Source organism: Sylvia atricapilla, chromosome 15 (assembly GCF_009819655.1).
Source record: "Sylvia atricapilla isolate bSylAtr1 chromosome 15, bSylAtr1.pri, whole genome shotgun sequence".
NCBI classification, from domain to species: Eukaryota; Metazoa; Chordata; class Aves; order Passeriformes; family Sylviidae; genus Sylvia; species Sylvia atricapilla.
The window spans coordinates 11080005-11100110 of record NC_089154.1 but is presented as its reverse complement, the minus strand read 5'-3'; the positions used below and the strand labels follow the sequence as shown (position 1 = coordinate 11100110).

At 46.0% G+C, this 20106-nt stretch overlaps 1 protein-coding gene across 10 annotated transcripts in view; it reads right to left on the bottom strand.

Annotated features, from left to right (window-relative positions):
* Positions 1-12168, bottom strand: part of RBFOX1 (RNA binding fox-1 homolog 1) — a 773912-nt gene extending 761744 nt beyond the window's left edge. For 4 of the 10 annotated variants that reach the window (XM_066330225.1, XM_066330227.1, XM_066330218.1 and 1 more), the window contains exon 1: positions 12064-12166. In XM_066330225.1, coding sequence (XP_066186322.1) covers positions 12064-12066 — 3 coding nt within the window. In that variant the 5' untranslated portion in view covers positions 12067-12166. Of the gene's footprint in view, positions 1-12063 lie in introns of all 10 variants that reach the window. The other 6 variants (XM_066330211.1, XM_066330216.1, XM_066330222.1 and 3 more) reach the window with 5 other exon arrangements.
* Positions 12169-20106: the final 7938 nt, after the last annotated feature.

Here is a 20106-nt window from a genome sequence, read left to right as displayed (position 1 = left end):
TTAAGAAATAGTTTGGCTTCTGATTGTGATGGTGTGAACTATAACATCTGTACTGTCTCACCCTTCACATGAGACTGAAAATGGAATAAAAGTTTTTAAAACATGTCTCAGTTGTCCCATCTCTGGGTCAGGAAAAGGGATAATCCAACAACAGGTGCCATCTGTCCCTGCACACGTGGGAAAGCTCCACGTGCCCAGCCCCTGCCACAGGCACTGCTCTCACCCCTGGGCTCAGACCCAGAGAGGAATCCTGCACCCTTACCACCCTGGGAAAGCCATCAGCCTGCACTCTCAGGGAAGGGAGAGTCTTCTGCACAATGTCACCATGCTATTGGTTCCTGGAATGCAAGGAAGACAAGGAACAGCCCATCTGGGTTTTTATTACCGTGTATAAACAGGGGCAAAATCATCTCCAAATTAGAGAGAGAGATTTGATTAGACACAATAATCAGAGTTCAAACACACACCCTGGCTAGGCAAACACAAGGGAGTGTGCCAGCGTGCTCAAAAGGCCTCACAGCACAGGAAGGGAAGCTACACAGGAAACAAAAGCCTCAATTAGAAGCTGAAGTGCAATACTAGCAATGACATCCTCATTTGGCAGAGTATTTTACACTCTGTGCCTTGCACAGCCTGAGGAGGAGTTACCCTCAGTGAAAGCTGGTGTGTACATGGAGGTCGTGCCAGCCTAGGTGCAGAAATAAATCCCTTTCCAGCAAAGAATTCAAACTGAACAGGCCTGTACTGCCTTGGTGTTACAACACTTACTATTTCTGTAATATCTCGTTCCAGGGAAATTATTGTGTAAAACAAAAGGGCTGTATGACAAGAACATACTGACATCTGCTGGCTTCTCCAAATGCACTTCTCTCAAATTTAGGATTTATTGTCCTCAGCAGGTTTTTCCCCTATCTAGTGGGCTGCATAAAAAATTAACATTGTCTATCTCTCAATATACAAATGAAACCAGTTATTCTGTAGCTGCAAATGTTCAAGTGCGTGTGACATTCTGTGGTTAAACCATTCACACAAATATACTCCTCTTCCATATTTGACTTCTAAAGGATCACAGGAAATTATTTTTTGCCTAATTTGTATAAAAACACCCAGTGATAGGGCGCAAAATTTACATTTAATTAATTAACAAATAATTGCTTCCCGCATTTCTTTGCCAACAAAAGACCAGTATTTCCAATTCACCACCCAAAACTGTAACTGGAGCTGTCACTCAGGCCAGGCTCATAATGGCAAGTATTGTCTCACAGCAATGATCAGCCAATTAAAAGAGCAGATTTTATTTGTGTTAGCACTGTGGCCAAAGGAGATACGCAAAGATAACACAGAGATCACCCAGCACACCTATGCAGATACCTGAACTCAGCAGAGAAGATCAATTATGTCTTATCATTCCCCACAGTCAACACAGGCATGTTGAAAACCACAATAAAGTGCCAAAGCCTGCCCAGCTCCCACACCTACAGCCAGCAAAAGTCAGAAATCCCAGCTAATACATGCAGCTCCTACAGCAGCTCTCACCTGGCATCCCTGTGAATAGGGAATATTCTGTAAATCTTCATGCACTTCTACATTTATTATTTGAAAAGGCTGTGATAAATTCATTTAATGCTTGCTGTAGGAATCCTGGCTTAGCATTTCCTCCCCCGTGTGCGCTGTAACACAAAGTTATGGATGACAATTTAAACACAAAATAGAAGGAATTCGAAATCATAATTCGCAGTGTCAGCAACTCAGAGGTGTTGCATTAAGTTACTGAGGCATAAATTTGCTATTAAAAACAATGATGCAAATCATCAAATAATAACAGTTGCCAAGCTGTGCTTAGTGCAGCTCATAAACACCTCAATATCTCTGTATTTCCACATCAACTATCAGCTGCAAGGTCAATTCCTTTTATCAGCTCATTAGCTAGACACATTTCAGAGCTGTGAAAAGGGGCATGAAAACCACAAATTCACCTTTTGAAGGCATTATTTGAGTAAATTCCTCCTGTATGCACTAGACCACCCATACTCCAGGGTCAAGCAGCAATAGCACTGTGCTACAACATTCATCTGGAATTCCCTTTCCATTTCCTCATTTGAGACAGTTTATTAAATTATTTAAACTTCTTATATATTAAACATCAGCAGAGAAAATTCTGAGGCGGAAAAAAAAGACAATAAAAGGAAGGGGAATATGTTATTACCCTTAAAGTCTCCTACTCTTTAAAAGGGGATTCCAGATTCTTCAAATTCACAGATGACAAGAGCCAACCTTCCAGCTGAGCGAGAGGAAAAATGCATCCTTTGGTGATCCCCAGAGGCAGTTTTGGCCACTGGATCCCTGTTTGCCCCACTCAGCCTAGCATACAACCTTGCCAGAGCCACGGCACAAATACCAGGATTGGGGCATTAAATAAATAATAATAACAATTTTAAAAAAGACCAGCTTTCCTCTTATCAATTCAGAGATCTCAGAATGACCCTCAAAGGTGCAGGCTCCACCTGAGCTGCCCTGATGTGGACTGGCAACAGCGATGAGGGAGCTGAGAGGAGAAGCACAAATGGTACACAACAGAAGGACATCCAAAGTGTTCCTCCTCCCCATTATCAGCAATATCACTTCCTACTGATTTACAGGATAGAAGGTCTGGAGAGCTTCTGGGGCTCACTTTGGAGGCCTTCAAAGAAGAAGAACCAGGAGATCAAAGCAGCAAAGGAAGCAGGCAATGCACGAGGTGTAAACACAACACAGTCCTGTGCTCTGGCCATGTGGAAACACTGGCTGAGCTCCTTAAAACAGTACTGAGATCTGATAGGACAGCTTTGATTTAAACACAGCTACAGCAATAAAGCAGCCAATTTACCACCTAAAAACTTCCCTCAGCTAATAAAGATGCATCCACTTATGCAACTAATAGAGCATTCCTTTATTGGCAAAGTGTGAATCTCTCAGAGCAGAGCACACAGGATGACTACAGTTTGATTTTGGCAACCAAAAGTCTGAAATGTGCAGGTAGGAAGAGTTTGTCACCTTCCTTACTTACTCTCCATTTCTACCTCACATTTATTACTTCCTTGTGAACAGTATGGTCATGTACCATAAAAGACTTAATATGAGAACTAATCCAAGGACTAAAGAAAAGTTTATTCAATCTAATTTGTACCTTAAGAACTTTTCAGCAACTTGAAAGATAGCCTCACCCTCAGATAACCTCAGTTGTTTTTTGGGTTTTTTTACATAGAAATTAGTGTCCAATCTTTTTGCTTCTTGCACAGTCAATGACAAAATATTTAGAAAAATATCCCCCAACATTTGTTGGGGAAACAATTTTTACAGTTTTAAGATTTCCTATCCGCTAGAAATACTTGCATTAGAAATTTGGACTCATATTTTAGTCTACTGCTTTGTAACAGTGCAAATATGGAAAGAGAAGAAAAGTTTGTTACTTCTAACATCAAGGGAAACTTCCTAATTTTCCTTTACTGTGCCCACTTGCAAAGCTGTAACACAGCAAAGCATCACACTGACTACTAGTTATACTCATTAAAAACTGCATGGTTTAAGGCATGTTGAAAAAGGAACACTGATATTGAGAATTATTGGTTTATTCATCAACACGACTCCCCCCAAAACACAATTATTAAAAATGCCCCCCAGGCTGTCAGGCCCATGTCAATCAGCCACAAGCTGAGCTGGTGACACAGACCCTGCCAGGCCCATCACAGCTCTGTGCTCACCACTGGAAAACAAATTTGCAGCTCCAGGCCAGGTAACAGTGCTGATTGGAACAGAGGTGCTGTAACCATTAACTCTGGAGAGACTCCATTTTTACCTATATGTATTTCCTGTGATGTTGTACTTCCCTAAATTTGATCTCTTTGATTGCTTGAGTTTTAAAATGGTTTTAGATTGCTTCTTTTCATTGCAGACAGGGTTTTTACCTGGTACTCAGAGATGGGATCATGACCTCACTGTGCTTTCCAGCTGCCCCACAGCCCTGCAGAACCCTTTTCAGCACAGCACCACAACTCCATTGTGACACCCTCTGGATTCAATAGAGCAGAAAAGCGCCTCGGTATTTAGAACACAATAAAGTATTTAGGTTCCCACATAGCCAAGTTTGTACATCATGAGATTTCAGGCGACGCTTGAGTCCCTTCTAGAATCCACTCAGGTTCTGCCACACACGTATTTTAAGGAAGGCAGCTCTCTGCCTGCACTGGAGCAGCAGACTGAGTTCACATTCAAAAGCAGGAACACAACCACGAGCACTGAAACAATGGGAAAGGGAAAATCGCTGGCTGAACCACATTAAAAGACAAACATGTAAAGAGAGTTATCATCACAAGTTGATTACAGACCCTCCTGCAGAGAAATGTGGCAGTTGCTGGAAACAAAATGATGCCCACAGTGTTTGAAGGGGCCAAAGTAGCTGACTGCATCCTTCTGCCCGTTTGAAGCAACATGTCCCAAAAAGAAGTGATTAATCAGGCGGCTCACTGGATATGGCAGATCCCAGAGTGAGGATGAAAGATCGTATCAGCACCAAAGCTGACTGATGTGGAGGCTTTTTACAGTGGGAGGAGTAAAAGACAGCGTCAGTATCAAAGAACATGGAATTTTAGCATGAGGCTCCTGCAGAGCAGGAGGATCTGGCTGTGCCCTGTACCCCAGAGAGCTCCATGCACCTGGGCACAGGTAAATCCCACCCTGCCTCACCTCACAACTGGGCTTTAGGGCTGATTTCTCACAGAGTGCCACCAGATCCTCAATAACCAGCTACAGCCAGAGATTCAGCACCCAAATGAAGAGAAAGCAACGTTGTAAAACAGAAATAACGAGACAAAAAACTCACAGGTTATATCAGGGACCAGAAAACAGCAAGAATGAATCCATCTGGTTTTAAGCTGAGGACATTCACAGGGAAGCAAGTGTGTAAAACATGCAGTATGGCCAATTTGGGTGTTTGGCAAGAGCCCAGCACTGGTAATGACCAGGGCACACCCGGCGGGTCCCCCGTGGAGGCAGCTGCAGACTCACACAGCATCACGATGGCAACCAGAGCAGGGCACCAGGAAGGGAAGGAGCCATTTGGAGAGGGCCCTAAATTAAGGAGTGGGAAAAGAGTCTAATATCACAGAAAGATCAGGAGGATATCTAGATCCATTCATCTTCCTGCTGGGTCACTCCGTGTGGCTCAATTCAAACTGCACTCTGGGACTTCCTTAGCATTTTTATTGTTGCAGGCTCAAAATGGGTATCACCATGTGGCAGATGACATTTTAGGCAGCTTATCTTCGATGCTGGAAGAAAGGACATTTAGGTAACTACTTACAGACACAGTACACTGCCTGTAGTGGAGTGACAATATTTATTTTTTTGTTGTTGTTTAAAGCCTGGAGCTTCACTGTAGAGTTTCACTGTAACAGGAGAGAGTATTTCATATTATTTCCTGAGATGCTGATCAGAGAGAACCACCCAGTAGCACAACTTCAAACTGATGCCTCACTGTCTTTTCCCACAGAAGTAGGAAGGCTGAACCTGCTCCATGGTCAAAACCCACCCAGGCTGCATGCATCCCAAGGCAAATGTTACAGAATGACATCCATTTGAGGACAAAAAGGTTATTCTGAAAGCAATGTTTTATATTGTATTCCCCAATTTCATACAGGCTCTGTTTACAGGTTTCAAAATCAAAATAATTTGCTCGACAAAGTATCTCCATAATATTGCGTAATCCTTCATTTAGGGATGAATGCTAACTATGAAAACAGTGAACGAACAGGGCAGACAAAGACAGCAATATTGGCTCTGACAGAGACTACCCAGCCTTTCTCCTGGACCAGTGCCATTCAACTTGGTCTAATTTGTCTCTCCTCAAACCCTGAATTACCAATCCTCAACAACACGTGGAAAAACTCAGACACTTAAGGGCCTATTCAACAAAACATATGTAGAAGATAAAAGCAGAAACTCAAGAACTGGCCATCCAGAGGAAGAGCAATGCTGATTCACCAGCCAAACCACTTTTGTGAGAGATGACTGCCATTAATCACTGAACAGACAGAGAAAAGATTTTTTTTTCCAAGACAACAAGACAATTACACAATGTTTTGTTTTGAAATCCAGGGCTCTGGATCTGTTTGAGGTGCACAACAGACTGTCAGTTTTGTAAGACAACAGCATTACACGTGTGACTGTTTTCTACATGTGATTCTCACGTGTAAGCTGCAGGAAAGATAAAAAAAGGCTGAAAAGACCCAAAGGACAGACTACAGGATGAGCCCAGTGCAAGAAAATCAACTGCACCTCCACAGGGCTTTCCACCAGGGCAGCACACACGGATTTAGTGTTTTATCTCATGTGAAGATGGAGCTGATTTCAACACAGGCAAACTTATTTCCTTTAACACAAGTACAACTGTCCAACACAACCACCCTTCCTTCCACCTGTCCACAGGGGTTCTTCCACCTTCTCTACAGCTGCTCAAACTGCTGGAGTACTTTAATTTGAAATAGTGTCACTTCCTTGCTTAAGCATTCTCCTAAACTTCCTACTCACATTGTCACACACTCACACCTTCAAAACTATATGCTTTTAGAGTTGGGAGTTTCTACATCAAGTTTGAGTTTCCCCAAAATTTCTCAGGAGAAAAAAAATAAAAACACCACAAAAAAAAGGTATTTTCAGGCCAGCTTCCTACTGCTCTGATGATATAATGTTTGCTCACAGCTAACAGAGACTGAACTCAGAGATAATAAAATCCTTACAAAACTTATGGAAGCAGCGAGCAGGAGAGCAGGAGATTATGGGTGTCTTCATTGAGAAAACTGGTTAGCACACGTTCATACTTTATTTGATTCTAGGAAAAAATCCAGTGGAAAAGTGAAAAATAAAGGCCCAAAAGTTTGGATCCCAACTACCACAGCAAGAGACTCAAATCAAAGAACTACAAAACACACAGAGAGCTGAGAGTCACTAATTCCCCACTCCGTAAGGCCATTCCCTTTAGACTTGGATTTGATCCTTGTGGGTCTGTTCCAACCCAGAATATCCTGTGGGTGTGATTCTGGGTTCTCCAGCTCTCACTACCATTGCTTCAACTCTGAGGAGCCTACAGACAGCAATTGCTTGGAGTTCATTCCAGGCTGTACCATTGAATTTCCCTTTTTTAGCACTGTAACCTCTTCTTGCTGTATCCTAAACTTTCCCGGCCAGGGGTTGTGCACTGGAGGGTTGAAGGCAAATGTGCTGCAAACAGAAAATCTGTGTATTTGTAGTGTTTGAACAGTGGGCCCAGGCAGCTGCACCTGGCCCTGCAGTCAGCCCCATGATGTTTATCTCCAAGTGATTTAGTTTTGCATGTTTGCCCTCTGACACAGCCAAGCTCTCAGCTCACCCTGCTGTAACCCTGCTCCCTCACACCTTCCCAGCTGAAGCACGGGCAATTATTTTAATGGATCTCTCAGTTTGCTCACACAAACTGTGTTGTGCTGCTCCTGCAGCCACACATTCCCAGTTTGTGCTCCCCACTCCTGGGAGTTACCTGAATTTTAGGGCACTGAGTGGCAGAGGCAGCTCCTGAGGCATCTGTCAGTGTAAACTCACACTTACTGGGCTCCTTTCAGCTGTTGGCACGGGACCATCTTGCTGTTTGGAAACACAGGATTTTAGAACTGCATCCAAAGTTGTAGAATGTTCAGGAGTTTTTAACTGGCTTTGACAAAACTGCCAAAGAGCTTCAGTCTTATGTTAGAGACACTTAACCACCTTCTGAAAGATACAGCCTTACAAAATACCAAACACGTGTGTTTTTCTTTCTTTGGTATGGTTTCTTTCCCCTTGAAAGGAGCCAAGGCAATACCTCACAAAAAACCTTGGATTTTGGAATATTCTCTAAAAACATCACTTATAAATACTCTTCCTTCTGGACAGCATCACTGCAAAGCACAAAATCTGGAGCAGAAGAAAAGAGATGTGAAGCTACACCTATTTGGCAGGAAATAGTATTTCAAAGTATGAGAAGCCTATTTTTGGGCCTCTTTTGGCTTGCTGGATGGCTGTGAGTCATCCTGTGAATCCAACACGAGCAGCCCTTCCTGCTCCACAGAGTTCCACTAACTCCAGAACTGCTGTTGCACCACTGGCAACTCAGAGGGCATCTTCCATTCCCTTTCAGCTAGCTCACAATTTTTATTGCATCAGCTTGAAGGACACAAATAAAATTATCTAACTGTCATTTCTGGCCCAGTAAATTTTTAGCAAAATAATAGTTATGAAGGGAAAGTGTAATAAATACTGAGAGCTTCATAAGCAGTTTTTAATCATTAAAGCAGACATTCAGAATAGGTGATACAAATACTATCTACTGATAACATCTGCAAGAATGCATATCAAGTGCCAGAGATGGCATTGTACTCCCCAGAATGAGGACTTGCACTACAAAGTAATCATGTGAACTAGAAAATTCAATTATTTAAATAAAAGAACAGAAGTACTCATAAGAAACTGCAATTAAGCAAAGAATCCAAAACAAAGAGCAAGAAAAAGTAAAAAAAGGGTTCTCATTAATGACTTGAGAAAAGTTCCTCAGAGACAGGAGCTTTCTGCTTTCAGGAAATAGCACAGCTCCAATTTTGCTCAATGGAGTCATCAGAACTTCTGCCACAGATTTTTGTGATTTTAGCCTATCAAGACTAGAAACAGTCTTGATAGGCTAATAAATGTTCTGTTTGCCACTCTCATAAGCCCTGTCTGTTTTCTTGCTTCCTAACTCTTCAGTTTTGTTCACACTCTACTTTCACAAGGCTGCGTGAGACAAGAGGATCCCCATCTCCCACATGAAATGGGAAGGAGTCAAGATCCAAGAATTAAGTAGAGGGAGTTCTGAGATGCATAAAACAAACTCATTTTTCAGCTACTATATATTCTCCCAGGCTGTAGTGTGATGTGTCATTCTTAATTACCTAAGATTCATCTTTTTCAAACAACAATATGTTTAAAGCAGCCATACCTTCAATACCTATAAATAATATTTCTTCTTGTGGCCAGCACTTAGGAGCTCTACCCTTTGTGGGATATAATACTTCTAGTAAAGACTTAAAAATCAGATCGTGCCATTTCAAACTAGAAGGTGAAATATTAGCATTGGTGGATTTTTAAATTCAGCTTTGGTCTCTCGTTTATTTCCCAGCAGCTCCATGTCCCCCAGTGCCGGCAGATCCTGAACAGCTCCTCGGTCCTGAACAGCCCCTTGGTCCTGAACAGCCCCTTGGTCCTGAACAGCTCCTTGGTCCTGAACAGCTCCTTGGTCCTGAACAGCCCCTTGGTCCTGAACAGCTCCTTGGTCCTGAACAGCTCCTTGGTCCTGAACAGCTCCTTGGTCCTGAACAGCCCCTTGGTCCTGAACAGCCCCTTGGTCCTGAACAGCCCCTTGGTCCTGAACAGCCCCTTGGTCCTGAACAGCCCCTTGGTCCTGAACAGCCCCTTGGTCCTGAACAGCTCCTCGGTCCTGAACAAAGCTCATCTGTCTGCACAAAGTGAGAGCCAGGGTACTATTTCCATTACATTCCTTCTAAAGACTAGGCAGAAACCTGGTAAAACCAGTATTTATATAGGGCTGACAAAGAAGGAGTATGTCTCCCACAAAGGTATGAAAAAATCCTGAAAGAGCTGACTGGCCATGCCAGAGGGAGAGTTTGCAGGGAACGAGATAAGATTCTTTAGAAAATAATAGGTAAGAGCATTACCAAGAAAAAAAAAAAAAAAAACACCTCATGGAAAAGACAGAAAAAGCGGGAAGAAAAGTTAGAGGAGAATGGGAACACAAAAAGTACACGAATTATGCCATCAGAGATGACACAGGTACGAGCTGATCCTGCCTTGGGCAGGAACACAGGCTGACAACAGCAGTGCCTGAGTCCCTCCTGGCCTTGCTGTTCCGTGTTTAACTTCAAGGGGGCTTTGAGCAGAGAGCGAGGAGTCACTTCAAACCCACCAGCACTGAGCCGTGGCCTCAGGACATGACATTCCCCCCTGTGCTGCAGCAGCAGCACAGCCAGAATCATGCAGAATCAACATGCACTGTGCAGGCACCACTGCAACTGTCCTCAGGGCTGGGAATTATCGCACCTTGCAGCCCTGCATGTGTGCCCTGTGCTGCAAATGGGGCACGTCAGGAATCCTCAATCCCACCCTCTTCCTCGACACTTGACTCCTGACAGTATTCCTGTCATCACAGGGTAACCCCTTCATGAAAGCCAGAGCAGCATCCTCATCACGTCAAGGACATCAAGTACTTCAATTACAAGAACTATAAAAATCATCAACATACTGTGAATTCTATTCATTACATTTGTCAGCTCTATTACTGATACTCAGCTAAGTACTAATAGGAAAAAAAAAAATACAGACTTGACATCAGAAACACAGATTTAATTTCAGGAAATTCCAGATCCTTTGTCTAATGTATTTAGCAGAAGAATAAACTGTAAATGAGACTCGGGAAGCCAAGCCTTCAAAGCCTGCATAAGACAGCAAGCAGATCTCGACTATAATCAGAATTCCTACATAAAAATAGTTTCCTCAAAACCCAGTAATGTAAAACGTTCTAGTAAAAGTAAATAAAAATCAATTAAAAATGCCTGCTCTAAATCACTACTATAATCCTGATAACTGGAGCATGTGATATCAACCACTTTCCTGAAAACTAAATGATCTATTGACATACATATTGAAAATTCACACAGCCCCACTACTCTTCCCAATATATAACTTCTCAAGCAGCTATGACCATTTGATTTCTAAAACTTAATTATTCGATTATGGGGGCTAGCTCTGCTTTAGACTGCAATTCATCAATCTCTACCACAGGGTGACAAAACCTTGCTTCTACTTTCGCAGCCCATGCATACAACTGTGTTCACACTTCCGAATGACAAATGAAACACACAGTATCTTTCCTCTCCTAAGTATCATCGAGTCTAGAGAAGTGAAACAAGGTACTTGACATTCTTGGGACACCGTCAGCAGCGTCTGCTGTGTTTTATGCTCCATCTCGCCTTAAATAAGCTGAATTTTATTTAAAGTGAAAAAAAAAAAAAAACCCAAAAAAAACAGTCAACACTAAACTTACTTCAGAATGTAACATACTATACTGCATTTGCAATTCACGGAGCGGATAAACAAAAGCTGCAGATTTGGACAAGATCTTTCACACTTCGCTGATGTGAATCACTCCAGTCAAACTTCAGACCACATTCGTTTCACCATCTGCGCGAACCGTGCTCAGTTGGCAGCTCAGTATCCACCAGCCACATCACGAATTTCACTCTCCCATGGCAAACCCATGTCCCAGGGCTCAGCCCGGCCGCTGCTGAGGAGCGGCATCCCAAAGGAGCTGCCTGGACATCGTGCACAGTGTCACTGCACCTGCACCGAACAGCTATTAAGGCAACACTGATACTTTTTTCCTCTGACAGAGGCATGCAGGAGAAAACGGTCTGATGAGTCGCCAATAAAATCAGCAAATACCGAGGACTTACAGGCAGGTAGTTCCCCAGCCGTTAAACATCTGCACTCTTTTACCGAGCAACTCGGCAGAGCCCCGAATGCCCGTGTCCCTCGCCGTTCCCCGTGTTCGGGAGCCACCTCCCGTGCCGCCGTTCTCCCCTCGCACGGCGCTTCGCAGGCGACAGCGGAGCCCCCGACCCGCGGAGCGCCCCTGCCCACGGGCACCATCCCTCCGCTCCGGCCGGGGAGCGACCCGAGAGCCCCGGGGACACGCATCCCTCCTCTCCGCCCGCCCGGGCCGCCCCGGGAACTTTCGGGCCGCGGGTCGGAGCGGGGCGGCCGCAGCCCCCGAGCACCTGCCGGGCTGCCCCAAATCCCACACTCCTGCCGGGCTGCCCCAAACCCCACAGCCCCCACACTCCTGCCGGGCTGCCCCAAACCCCACAGCCCCCACACTCCTGCCGGGCTGCCCCAAACCCCACAGCCCCCACACTCCTGCCGGGCTGCCCCAAACCCCGCTGCCCCCGCGCGGCCGCGGCCCCAACTCACCATAAAGAGGCGAGCGGAGGCGAAGGGGTCGCGGCGCTTCTCCCGAGCAGGGCGGGCGGCCCCGGCAGGCAGGTGGCAGCGGGACGCGGCTCCCGCCGCCGCCGCAGCCCCTTCCCGCGGGCAGCGCCGCCGCCCTCGCTCACCGCCGCATGCCGCGCCCCCCGCCGCCGCCCGGCTCCCCCCGGGCTCTCCGCGCTCCGGCAGCGGGGCCCCCGCCCGGCCCGTCCGCGACCTCGGCGGGCAGCGGCCGGACCCCGGGGCGGCCCCGCCGCGGCGCTGGGGGCAGAGCAGGGGGCGAGACGCGGCTCCGCTCCGCTCCGCCCGGGCGCGGCCGGCGGGAGCCCCGCACGGGCCGGACGCGGAGACCCCGGCGCCGAGGCGCTGCCGCTCGCCAGCCGGCGCGGAAAGTGGCTCGGCGGCGGGCGGAGGTGACCTTCAAGCCCGGCGGGGCGGGCTGGGGCGGGGAGGGGGAGAGCGGCGGGGGAGCCCCGGCGCCGGGGGAGGCGGCGGGGGCGGGCTGCGGAGCGGCGGGACGGCGGCGGGGCCCGGGGGAGCGGGGCCCGGGGAGAGCGGGGCCCGGGGGGAGCGGGGCCGGGGGGAGCGGGGCCCGGGGGGAGCGGGGCCGGGGGGCAGCGGGGCCCGGGGGGAGCGGGGCCGGGGGGCAGCGGGGCCCGGGGGGAGCGGGGCCCGGGGGGAGCGGGGCCGGGGGGAGCGGGGCCGGGGGGAGCGGGGCCCGCGGGGAGCGGGGCCGGGGGGCAGCGGGGCCGGGGGGGAGCGGGGCCCGGGGGGAGCGGGGCCGGGGGGCAGCGGGGCCCGGGGGGAGCGGGGCCGGGGGGAGCGGGGCCCGCGGGGAGCGGGGCCGGGGGGCAGCGGGGCCGGGGGGGAGCGGGGCCCGGGGGGAGCGGGGCCGGGGGGCAGCGGGGCCGGGGGGGAGCGGGGCCCGGGGGGAGCGGGGCCGGGGGGCAGCGGGGCCCGGGGGGAGCGGGGCCGGGGGGCAGCGGGGCCGGGGGGGAGCGGGGCCGGGGGGCAGCGGGGCCCGGGGGCAGCGGGGCCGGGGGCAGCGGGGCCGGGGGCAGCGGGGGCCGGGGGCAGCGGGGCCCGGGGGGAGCGGGGCCCGGGGGCAGCGGGGCTCCCCGGCTCCGGAGGAGCGGCCCCGCCCGGCACTGGCGGCCGCGCGGCGGCGCCCGGGAACCCGCGGGGCTGAGCGGGGCCCGCCCGCCCCGGGGATGGATGGCTCCGGGGATGGATGGCTCCGCGGGGATGGATCGGGGATGGATCGGGGATGGCCCCGGCTATGGCTCCACGGGATGCCCGAGGCCGAGCGCTCCGCCGAGCCGGATCCTCCCCGCGGCACAACTTTGCGTCCCCGGGGCTCGTCCCGGAGAGCTGCGCTCTCCCCCAGCCCGAGCGGGCAGCGAACGCACACCAAAGCGGCACCGGGGAAATTGCTGATTAAAACGATGCCCTTGGCCATCCCCAGCCATCTCTGCCTGCTTCCTTCCCCTTCCTCTTGCCCAAAGGAAACCAAATCTTGCGCGAATTCTAATGCTCACCTAATGAGAAGAGCATCGCAGCGTTCCTAAAGGCGTGAATTACTGTTAAATGAGGCTGACAGCAGCTATTGACGAGAAAGTTTGGCGGAAAAAAATTAACATCAAGACGTGTCAGAACACTGGCTTGTCCTTCTCAATACATTAGGTGTTGAGTCTGTAGCGATCAAACGTTTTTGTGCTGCTCAACCTTCAGCTACAATAAATTAATGCCACCGAGACTTACTCCAGCATGTGAACTGGTATCAATTACAGATGGGGAGTGTGAGGATCAGACAGATGTGCTGCCTCCCGTGGGGTAGGGGTAGGGAGTTGTTTTAAGCATCGAGATGGAAATGCAAAGCAGTTAACAATCAGGCGATAACGAGGAGGCAAGCTTTAAATCATAGGCGTGTGGTCCCTTAAAAAAAAAAAACTTTATATGAATAATCTCCCTATAAACTTTTTCATCTGTGCAGAAAATAAATACAGCCAAGTCTTTGTAAGCTGAACTGCAGTTCCCACATCGATCATGTACAGAAGTGCCTCAAAAGCACATGTCTGTATCCCTCTGCCTCTCCTGACAGATTTGGGGCTTGGCCTATTTCTGCTGCTATTTTAAGGCCCAAGGTGTGATCCTGGATCCCCTAAATACGTAACTCGGCGGAACTGCTCGGGATTGTTCCTTTACCAAGGCACGCCAGTTTGTGAAGCTTCATCATTTCAGACAGTAAATTCAGAATTTATCACTCCTCATCAAACATCAAGCAGTGTTTAATGGCTGCAAAATTTTACTCTACCTCGTTAAAACCTGTCAGATTACTGAGAGATACAAAGTTACTCAAAGATTTGTGATCAAAACTTAAATTATTAAGTTATCCCAACAGATTCTCTCAAAATGTATGTCCCACTCTTACAGGCTGATTGCTGTGAAGATCCTTGGATGGATTTTAAAACCATCCCATGGGTTTCCTTAATTTTTCTTTCCAGCCTCCCAATTCACTCCAAAATCAGCCCAGAGAAGGCAATGGGAGGCCTATGTCCAACAAATGTAAATTGGAGGTCAAAACAATACACTGAAGTTCTCTAAATCACTAAAAGATTATTTTACAGTTGGTAACTGATTACTCTGCAGTTCAAAATATTTAAAGCCCTATTTACCAACCCCTCTATGAGAAAGTGATACTGATAGAAGATTAGTGAGTAGAAATGAAACACAAGCCTGGCAACATTTCATCATCTCTTCCTTAATTTGTATATTTAGGCCCTCTAATAAGAAAATAATTTGTAACATTTTGATTAAATATGACTGACTGCATCAATAAGTTTGCCATGTGGCCCAATACCTCCTACTTTGTCAGCAGTTTTTAAAGACTGAACTAATAATAATAATTAAAAAAAAAAAAACCTGAAGAAGAAACTCCCATGTAAAAAATGTCTGCCCTTTGATGATAAATGCTGATGTAGTATGAGGCAAACTTTCTTCCTGGTGAAATTGTTGCTATCAGGTTATTTAAGCTCACACAGAGGTGAACAGTGAGTGACTCCTCTGAGTCAGGTTCTCCTGCCCATACACCCAATGACCATGAAAGCCCAGGGTTATGAAGCACAGCAAGAAAGGAAAGGCCATTCAGTGCCTTATTCCCACCTGAAGCGGCTCAGAATTCCTTTCTCTCCTCCCAAAGTCGCAAAGTGTGTGACTTTCAGGGCAGCACCCATGCAAAGATTTTTAGGGATCTCAATTTCTTTCCAGACCTGACCTGTAGTCTTTCTTTATCCACTCACCTGTCTGGACAAAGCTGGCAGTCTCCAGAATAAAGAATTTAAAACTATTTAAATGTGCTCAAATCATAAGCAGCTGAAGTTCACACAAACAAGCTAAACCAAAATCTTTCATGAAAGAACAAAAATCTCATGAATTAGACTTAATAAAAAGTTTTCTTTAGGCCCTGGAGCGTTCTTGTTGAGTAGTGAATGCTCACTGGAGTGTTGAGAACTACTCACAGGATTAAAACTAAAGCAGGGGCAGGTGTTGGTTACTTTGATCTGTGCTTGATTAGAGAATCAGGTGTGTGTTAAGTGACTGGATGAGAGCTTGTCTTTTGGACTCTCAACACCTACATACTCTCCTTTTTGTACAAACCTTGTCAAAAAGGTTCCCTTGGCTTGTTTTTCACATCTGTCTTCCCTTTGTTCCCCTCACATGAAAGAACCCTGAACTGCAAGTCAGATCTTTCTTAAAAGAGCTCCTTGGTTCTCCAAACGTTGCCGTGGGTGTGATACAGAGGCTCCCAGCTGGGGCTGGAGCTCTGGTGGAAGAAACAGCTTTGGATGAGAAGGAAGCAGAGAGGAATTATGAGCAGAGAGAGGAGGCAGCAGAGGCAGCATTAATGTCTCATGGCAGAGCAGAGACCAGCACCCAAACATTGTTTTCACTTCTCCAGGCACTACAATATTTCCTTTCCTAAACACCATGGATCCCAATGTACCTGCCTGTGCATCTCTTCCACAGGAACCACCTTCAGAAAGGTGTTCACCTCTTTATTCACCTTTGGAATGAACAGAACATTTAAAGCATTTGATTAAAGATAATCTTGGCGATTGCACCTCAGAGTTATAATCGTGTAAAGCCACAATTCTCAGTCATTTCTGTAGTAAATACTTACAAAGAAAATACACAGAATTAACTATACTTCTCTAGTTGTGCACTTAAAAAGTTGCTTCAGAAGGAGACATTTTCCAATTTCATGTAAGCTATCCCTGGCAAGAGAAAAAAATAAAGGGCAAGCAGCAAATGCCTGCATTGAAACACAATGTTTTGAACATATTCCCAGTCAGGGATTAATTCTTAAAATGTTTTTTTAAAACAGTCTTTTCTGAATAAAAGCCTATTTCATGTTTTCTTAAATTTGGAAACCTTTTTCTCTCTATAGTAAAATATTTACTGTGTTTATTTCCAAATTTGGGAACTGGTGTGAGGATGTTCTAGCCAAGAGATCTCAAGAACACAGATCTGGGGTATGTGGGAGAAGAATTGGAGGTGAAAGAGGATTTATTGGAGAAAATAATTGTTCTGAACAGCAGATTGATTAAGTCAGTGCTGTAGATGCTGTACAAAAGAAAAAAATATAAAAAGAAAAGGAGTAAAAAATTTATTTAAAGTCTTCAAAAATAAACCTTCAATGTATTTGTAAGGAAGATTTAAATAGTGCATATATATTTAATGCTTTAAAAAATTCATATTTTATTTGAAGCAAAGAGCATCTCCAACACAGCCACATCCACTGTGATTTATTCCTTCTGGGGGAGGCTGCTCAGGCCATTACCAGTGGGAAGGGAACACAGACACCATTGGCAGTAAAATTTGTGAGCTTCAGGGAAAATGTTTGTGGCGGATGTGTCACAAATTTCAGTGCCACAAACACTCCATGAATCCTCTTCAGAAAAATTCTGCTTTGGTACAAAATCTTGCTGATAGTCCCTGGACAATGAACCCTTTGGACATTGGCAGGCAGTGTAGCCTTAAATGATCAGGGGAAAGACACTCTCTGGATTCTTGAAATTTGGGACCAAAAGGACACACAAACATAAGGAAATTAATAAATCACCTTCAATACACATAAAAAAACATGAAAAAATATTTACCACGGTGTATAGGTACTGTGCTGGTGGTGTGGGGGTTTAGTTTAACTTCAGAGTTCTTAAATTGTTTTTAATTCTTGGTAATTTCTGGTGTCTTGAGCACAGTTTTCTGGAGGGTGTGTTGTGTGGAGGGGATAAGGACATGCACTCTATGTGTGGGGTTAGATTAATGAATCTGTTTGGATTGAATTTGTCATTTGCTTGGGCTTTGTGTATCAAACACTGGCATTGGAATAGTTTAATGCTTTTGTCTCCATGACAGAACAAAGAATTGCCACCTTTTTGTTCATCTAGTTCTACTCAGGAGAATAATTCTGGGATATTTGGCCCATACTTTTAAGTTATTATTACATTTAGGTTTCAGATTTCAGTCATCCATAATGAAACGAACTACAATGTCACAGAGATTTAACATTACTTAATTAGAAATTCATAGCTATTTAGTAGAATCTTGGAGTAGAAAGATAATACTTCTATTTTTAATGCCCTAATAGCAATATCTTCATGTGCTTGTATCTACATATCTATAAATTCCAGAGTTTCCCACTTATTTGCCCGTGATCAAATGTTAATCTCTTTCCTTTCTCCAGGGAGTCGTAATTTTCCTCTCCCCTGACTTTGACTTATAGCATATGTACCATTTCTCTCAAAGAAACATCTTGAAGAAGCAACTGCATGCCCAGCTCGCTGGCATCTCCTGATTTTTATCCATCTGCTTTATCTGCAGGTTATTTTGGGAGTGCCTTGGGATTGAAGGCCTTTCAGACAGGGCTGATGGCTCGTTGCCTTCTCTGTGGTAAAAAGGTCAGGCTGCTGCAGGTGACCTTTCTGCTGGGAAAGCTGCAGGTCTGCCTGCTGCCTTTTTGCTGTCCTGTGTGCAGGGATTGCTCCCCAGGTTAGACATGATCAGCTTCTCTGCTGGCCTTGCTGTTTGCACTTCCATTTGTACCTAGGCAGAGCTCTGGAAGTTGAAAGGAATTGTTGGGAGCAGTGTCATCAGTCTTTTCCCCTCTGTGGTTGGGACAGTTGCTACTGAAATAACCAGGGCAGGACTCTGGGAAATTTTAATCCAGTGCCATCTCCAGCTGCCTCCTGAGGAGGCCACCAGCCCCTTCCCCGTTCTCTTCAGCTCTCCACTCCCCTGTGCAAGGAGGACAACAATCCTGGGTTTCCCTGTAGAAGAGTCACCTCAGCTGTGAGCTCAGGGGCAGGCTCCTGAGGAGCTCCACGTGGGCCAGCAGGGACCCTACAGCCCCTGGGAGAAGCTGTGTCTGGTAAAGAAATGCAAATATTGCAGATGCTGCACCTCCTGCCATAAACATGGGGACCTCGAGGGACCAGGGGGAGCAGTCATCTGCTCAGTGATGATTCCTGTACGAGCTGGAGAGCCCAGTTAAGCAATTTCAGAAGACTTTCAGGGTCTGTTTGGTGCTGTGAAATGTCTTTAATTCTTACATTGCCACGGCAGGATTCACAGCAACTGAAGAATTGGCGATTTTTATGGTTTCTCTAAGTGCAACCTTTTTTGATCATGCCACAATTAATGAAATATTTAATGGAGAATCATTTGTACAGGTTTGGAAATACTTTTTTCATTCCTGCAGACTTTGCAGTTTACTCTTTCTAGAGCTGTCTGATCACACTGGCACCTGTGGCACCCTCAGAACGTGCTGACATTTACACCACAACCTCGGGTTTTTCAGCCTAAATTTGAGGAATTCATTGACTGACATCTGCATTTGCATTGTAAAAAATTTAAAATTCCTTTTTGCAGGATTAATTGAAATACTGGAAGACAGAATTTGGGAAAACCTTTTGTGAAGACCACTTGATTCTCAACCCCCTGGACCCAGTTTCTAGCCAGTCTTTGCAGTTCATTAGCTACTGGATTTTGGAATTACCATCTGCCCCTCAGCCTAACAGCATTTGGAATTAGTCCAAAACTGAAGATCCCAAATCCTGGAGCATGGACTAACATAGTTGAGAACCACTGCCTGACATCACACAGGATTCTATGTTTCCAGCAGAGAAAGGATTTAATAGTATCATCAACAACAAATAACAGGGGAGCTACTGGTTAGCAAAGAAAAAGAAAAATAAATTCCCTGAAAAGAATGAAATATTTTCCAAACCTCTTATTTCTGAATCCGTATTGCTTTAGATAAGGAATCAAGCTGGCAAGTGGCACATTATAAATAAGAGAGAGGAAAAAACTTGCAGAGGTGTATTCACTCACTTCTACTAAGGGTAGAAACTCCCAGAAAATCCAAGAGCTGCAAAAAAATCAGATATGCCAAAATCTCTGACTTTTAGAGCTGAACTACAGTTACAGAAATAGGTAATTTATTTCTAGTATTTTTATCACTAATGTATTCACATCTCTGCTCTCATATGTGGAATATATATTAGATTCATAAAAGTGAATTGAAATTTACTATTTCCTGGATTATCTTATTCCAGTTAAACCCTTGATTCATAAGGCAATAGCTGAAGATAAATAGAACTTCATGAATTGTTCATAAACTGCACAAATTCACGAGTTAGAGATGAAAAATGTAAGCCACAGAACCCTTCATCTGTAGGCCACAAATCCGAGTCCAGTTTTGAGATCAGCAGCGACCAAGATCCATTTTCATCTTATCACCTGAAGGCTTTCTGGTCCCATTTGTGAACTCAGTTTGTCCCCTCAGCTCCATCTTTACGGGATAAGTGGCCACATAAATAATTCACTGGAACTTGTCAGAAACAAGAAGTTGTGAAATGTAAAGTCCCCTCCATCCATCCAGCTGCAGGAGCAGCACACAGGAGCTAATTTCCTAACCTTTCACTGAGCTTTGCATGGAACTAGGCACAGAGGAGTTCTTGCACATTT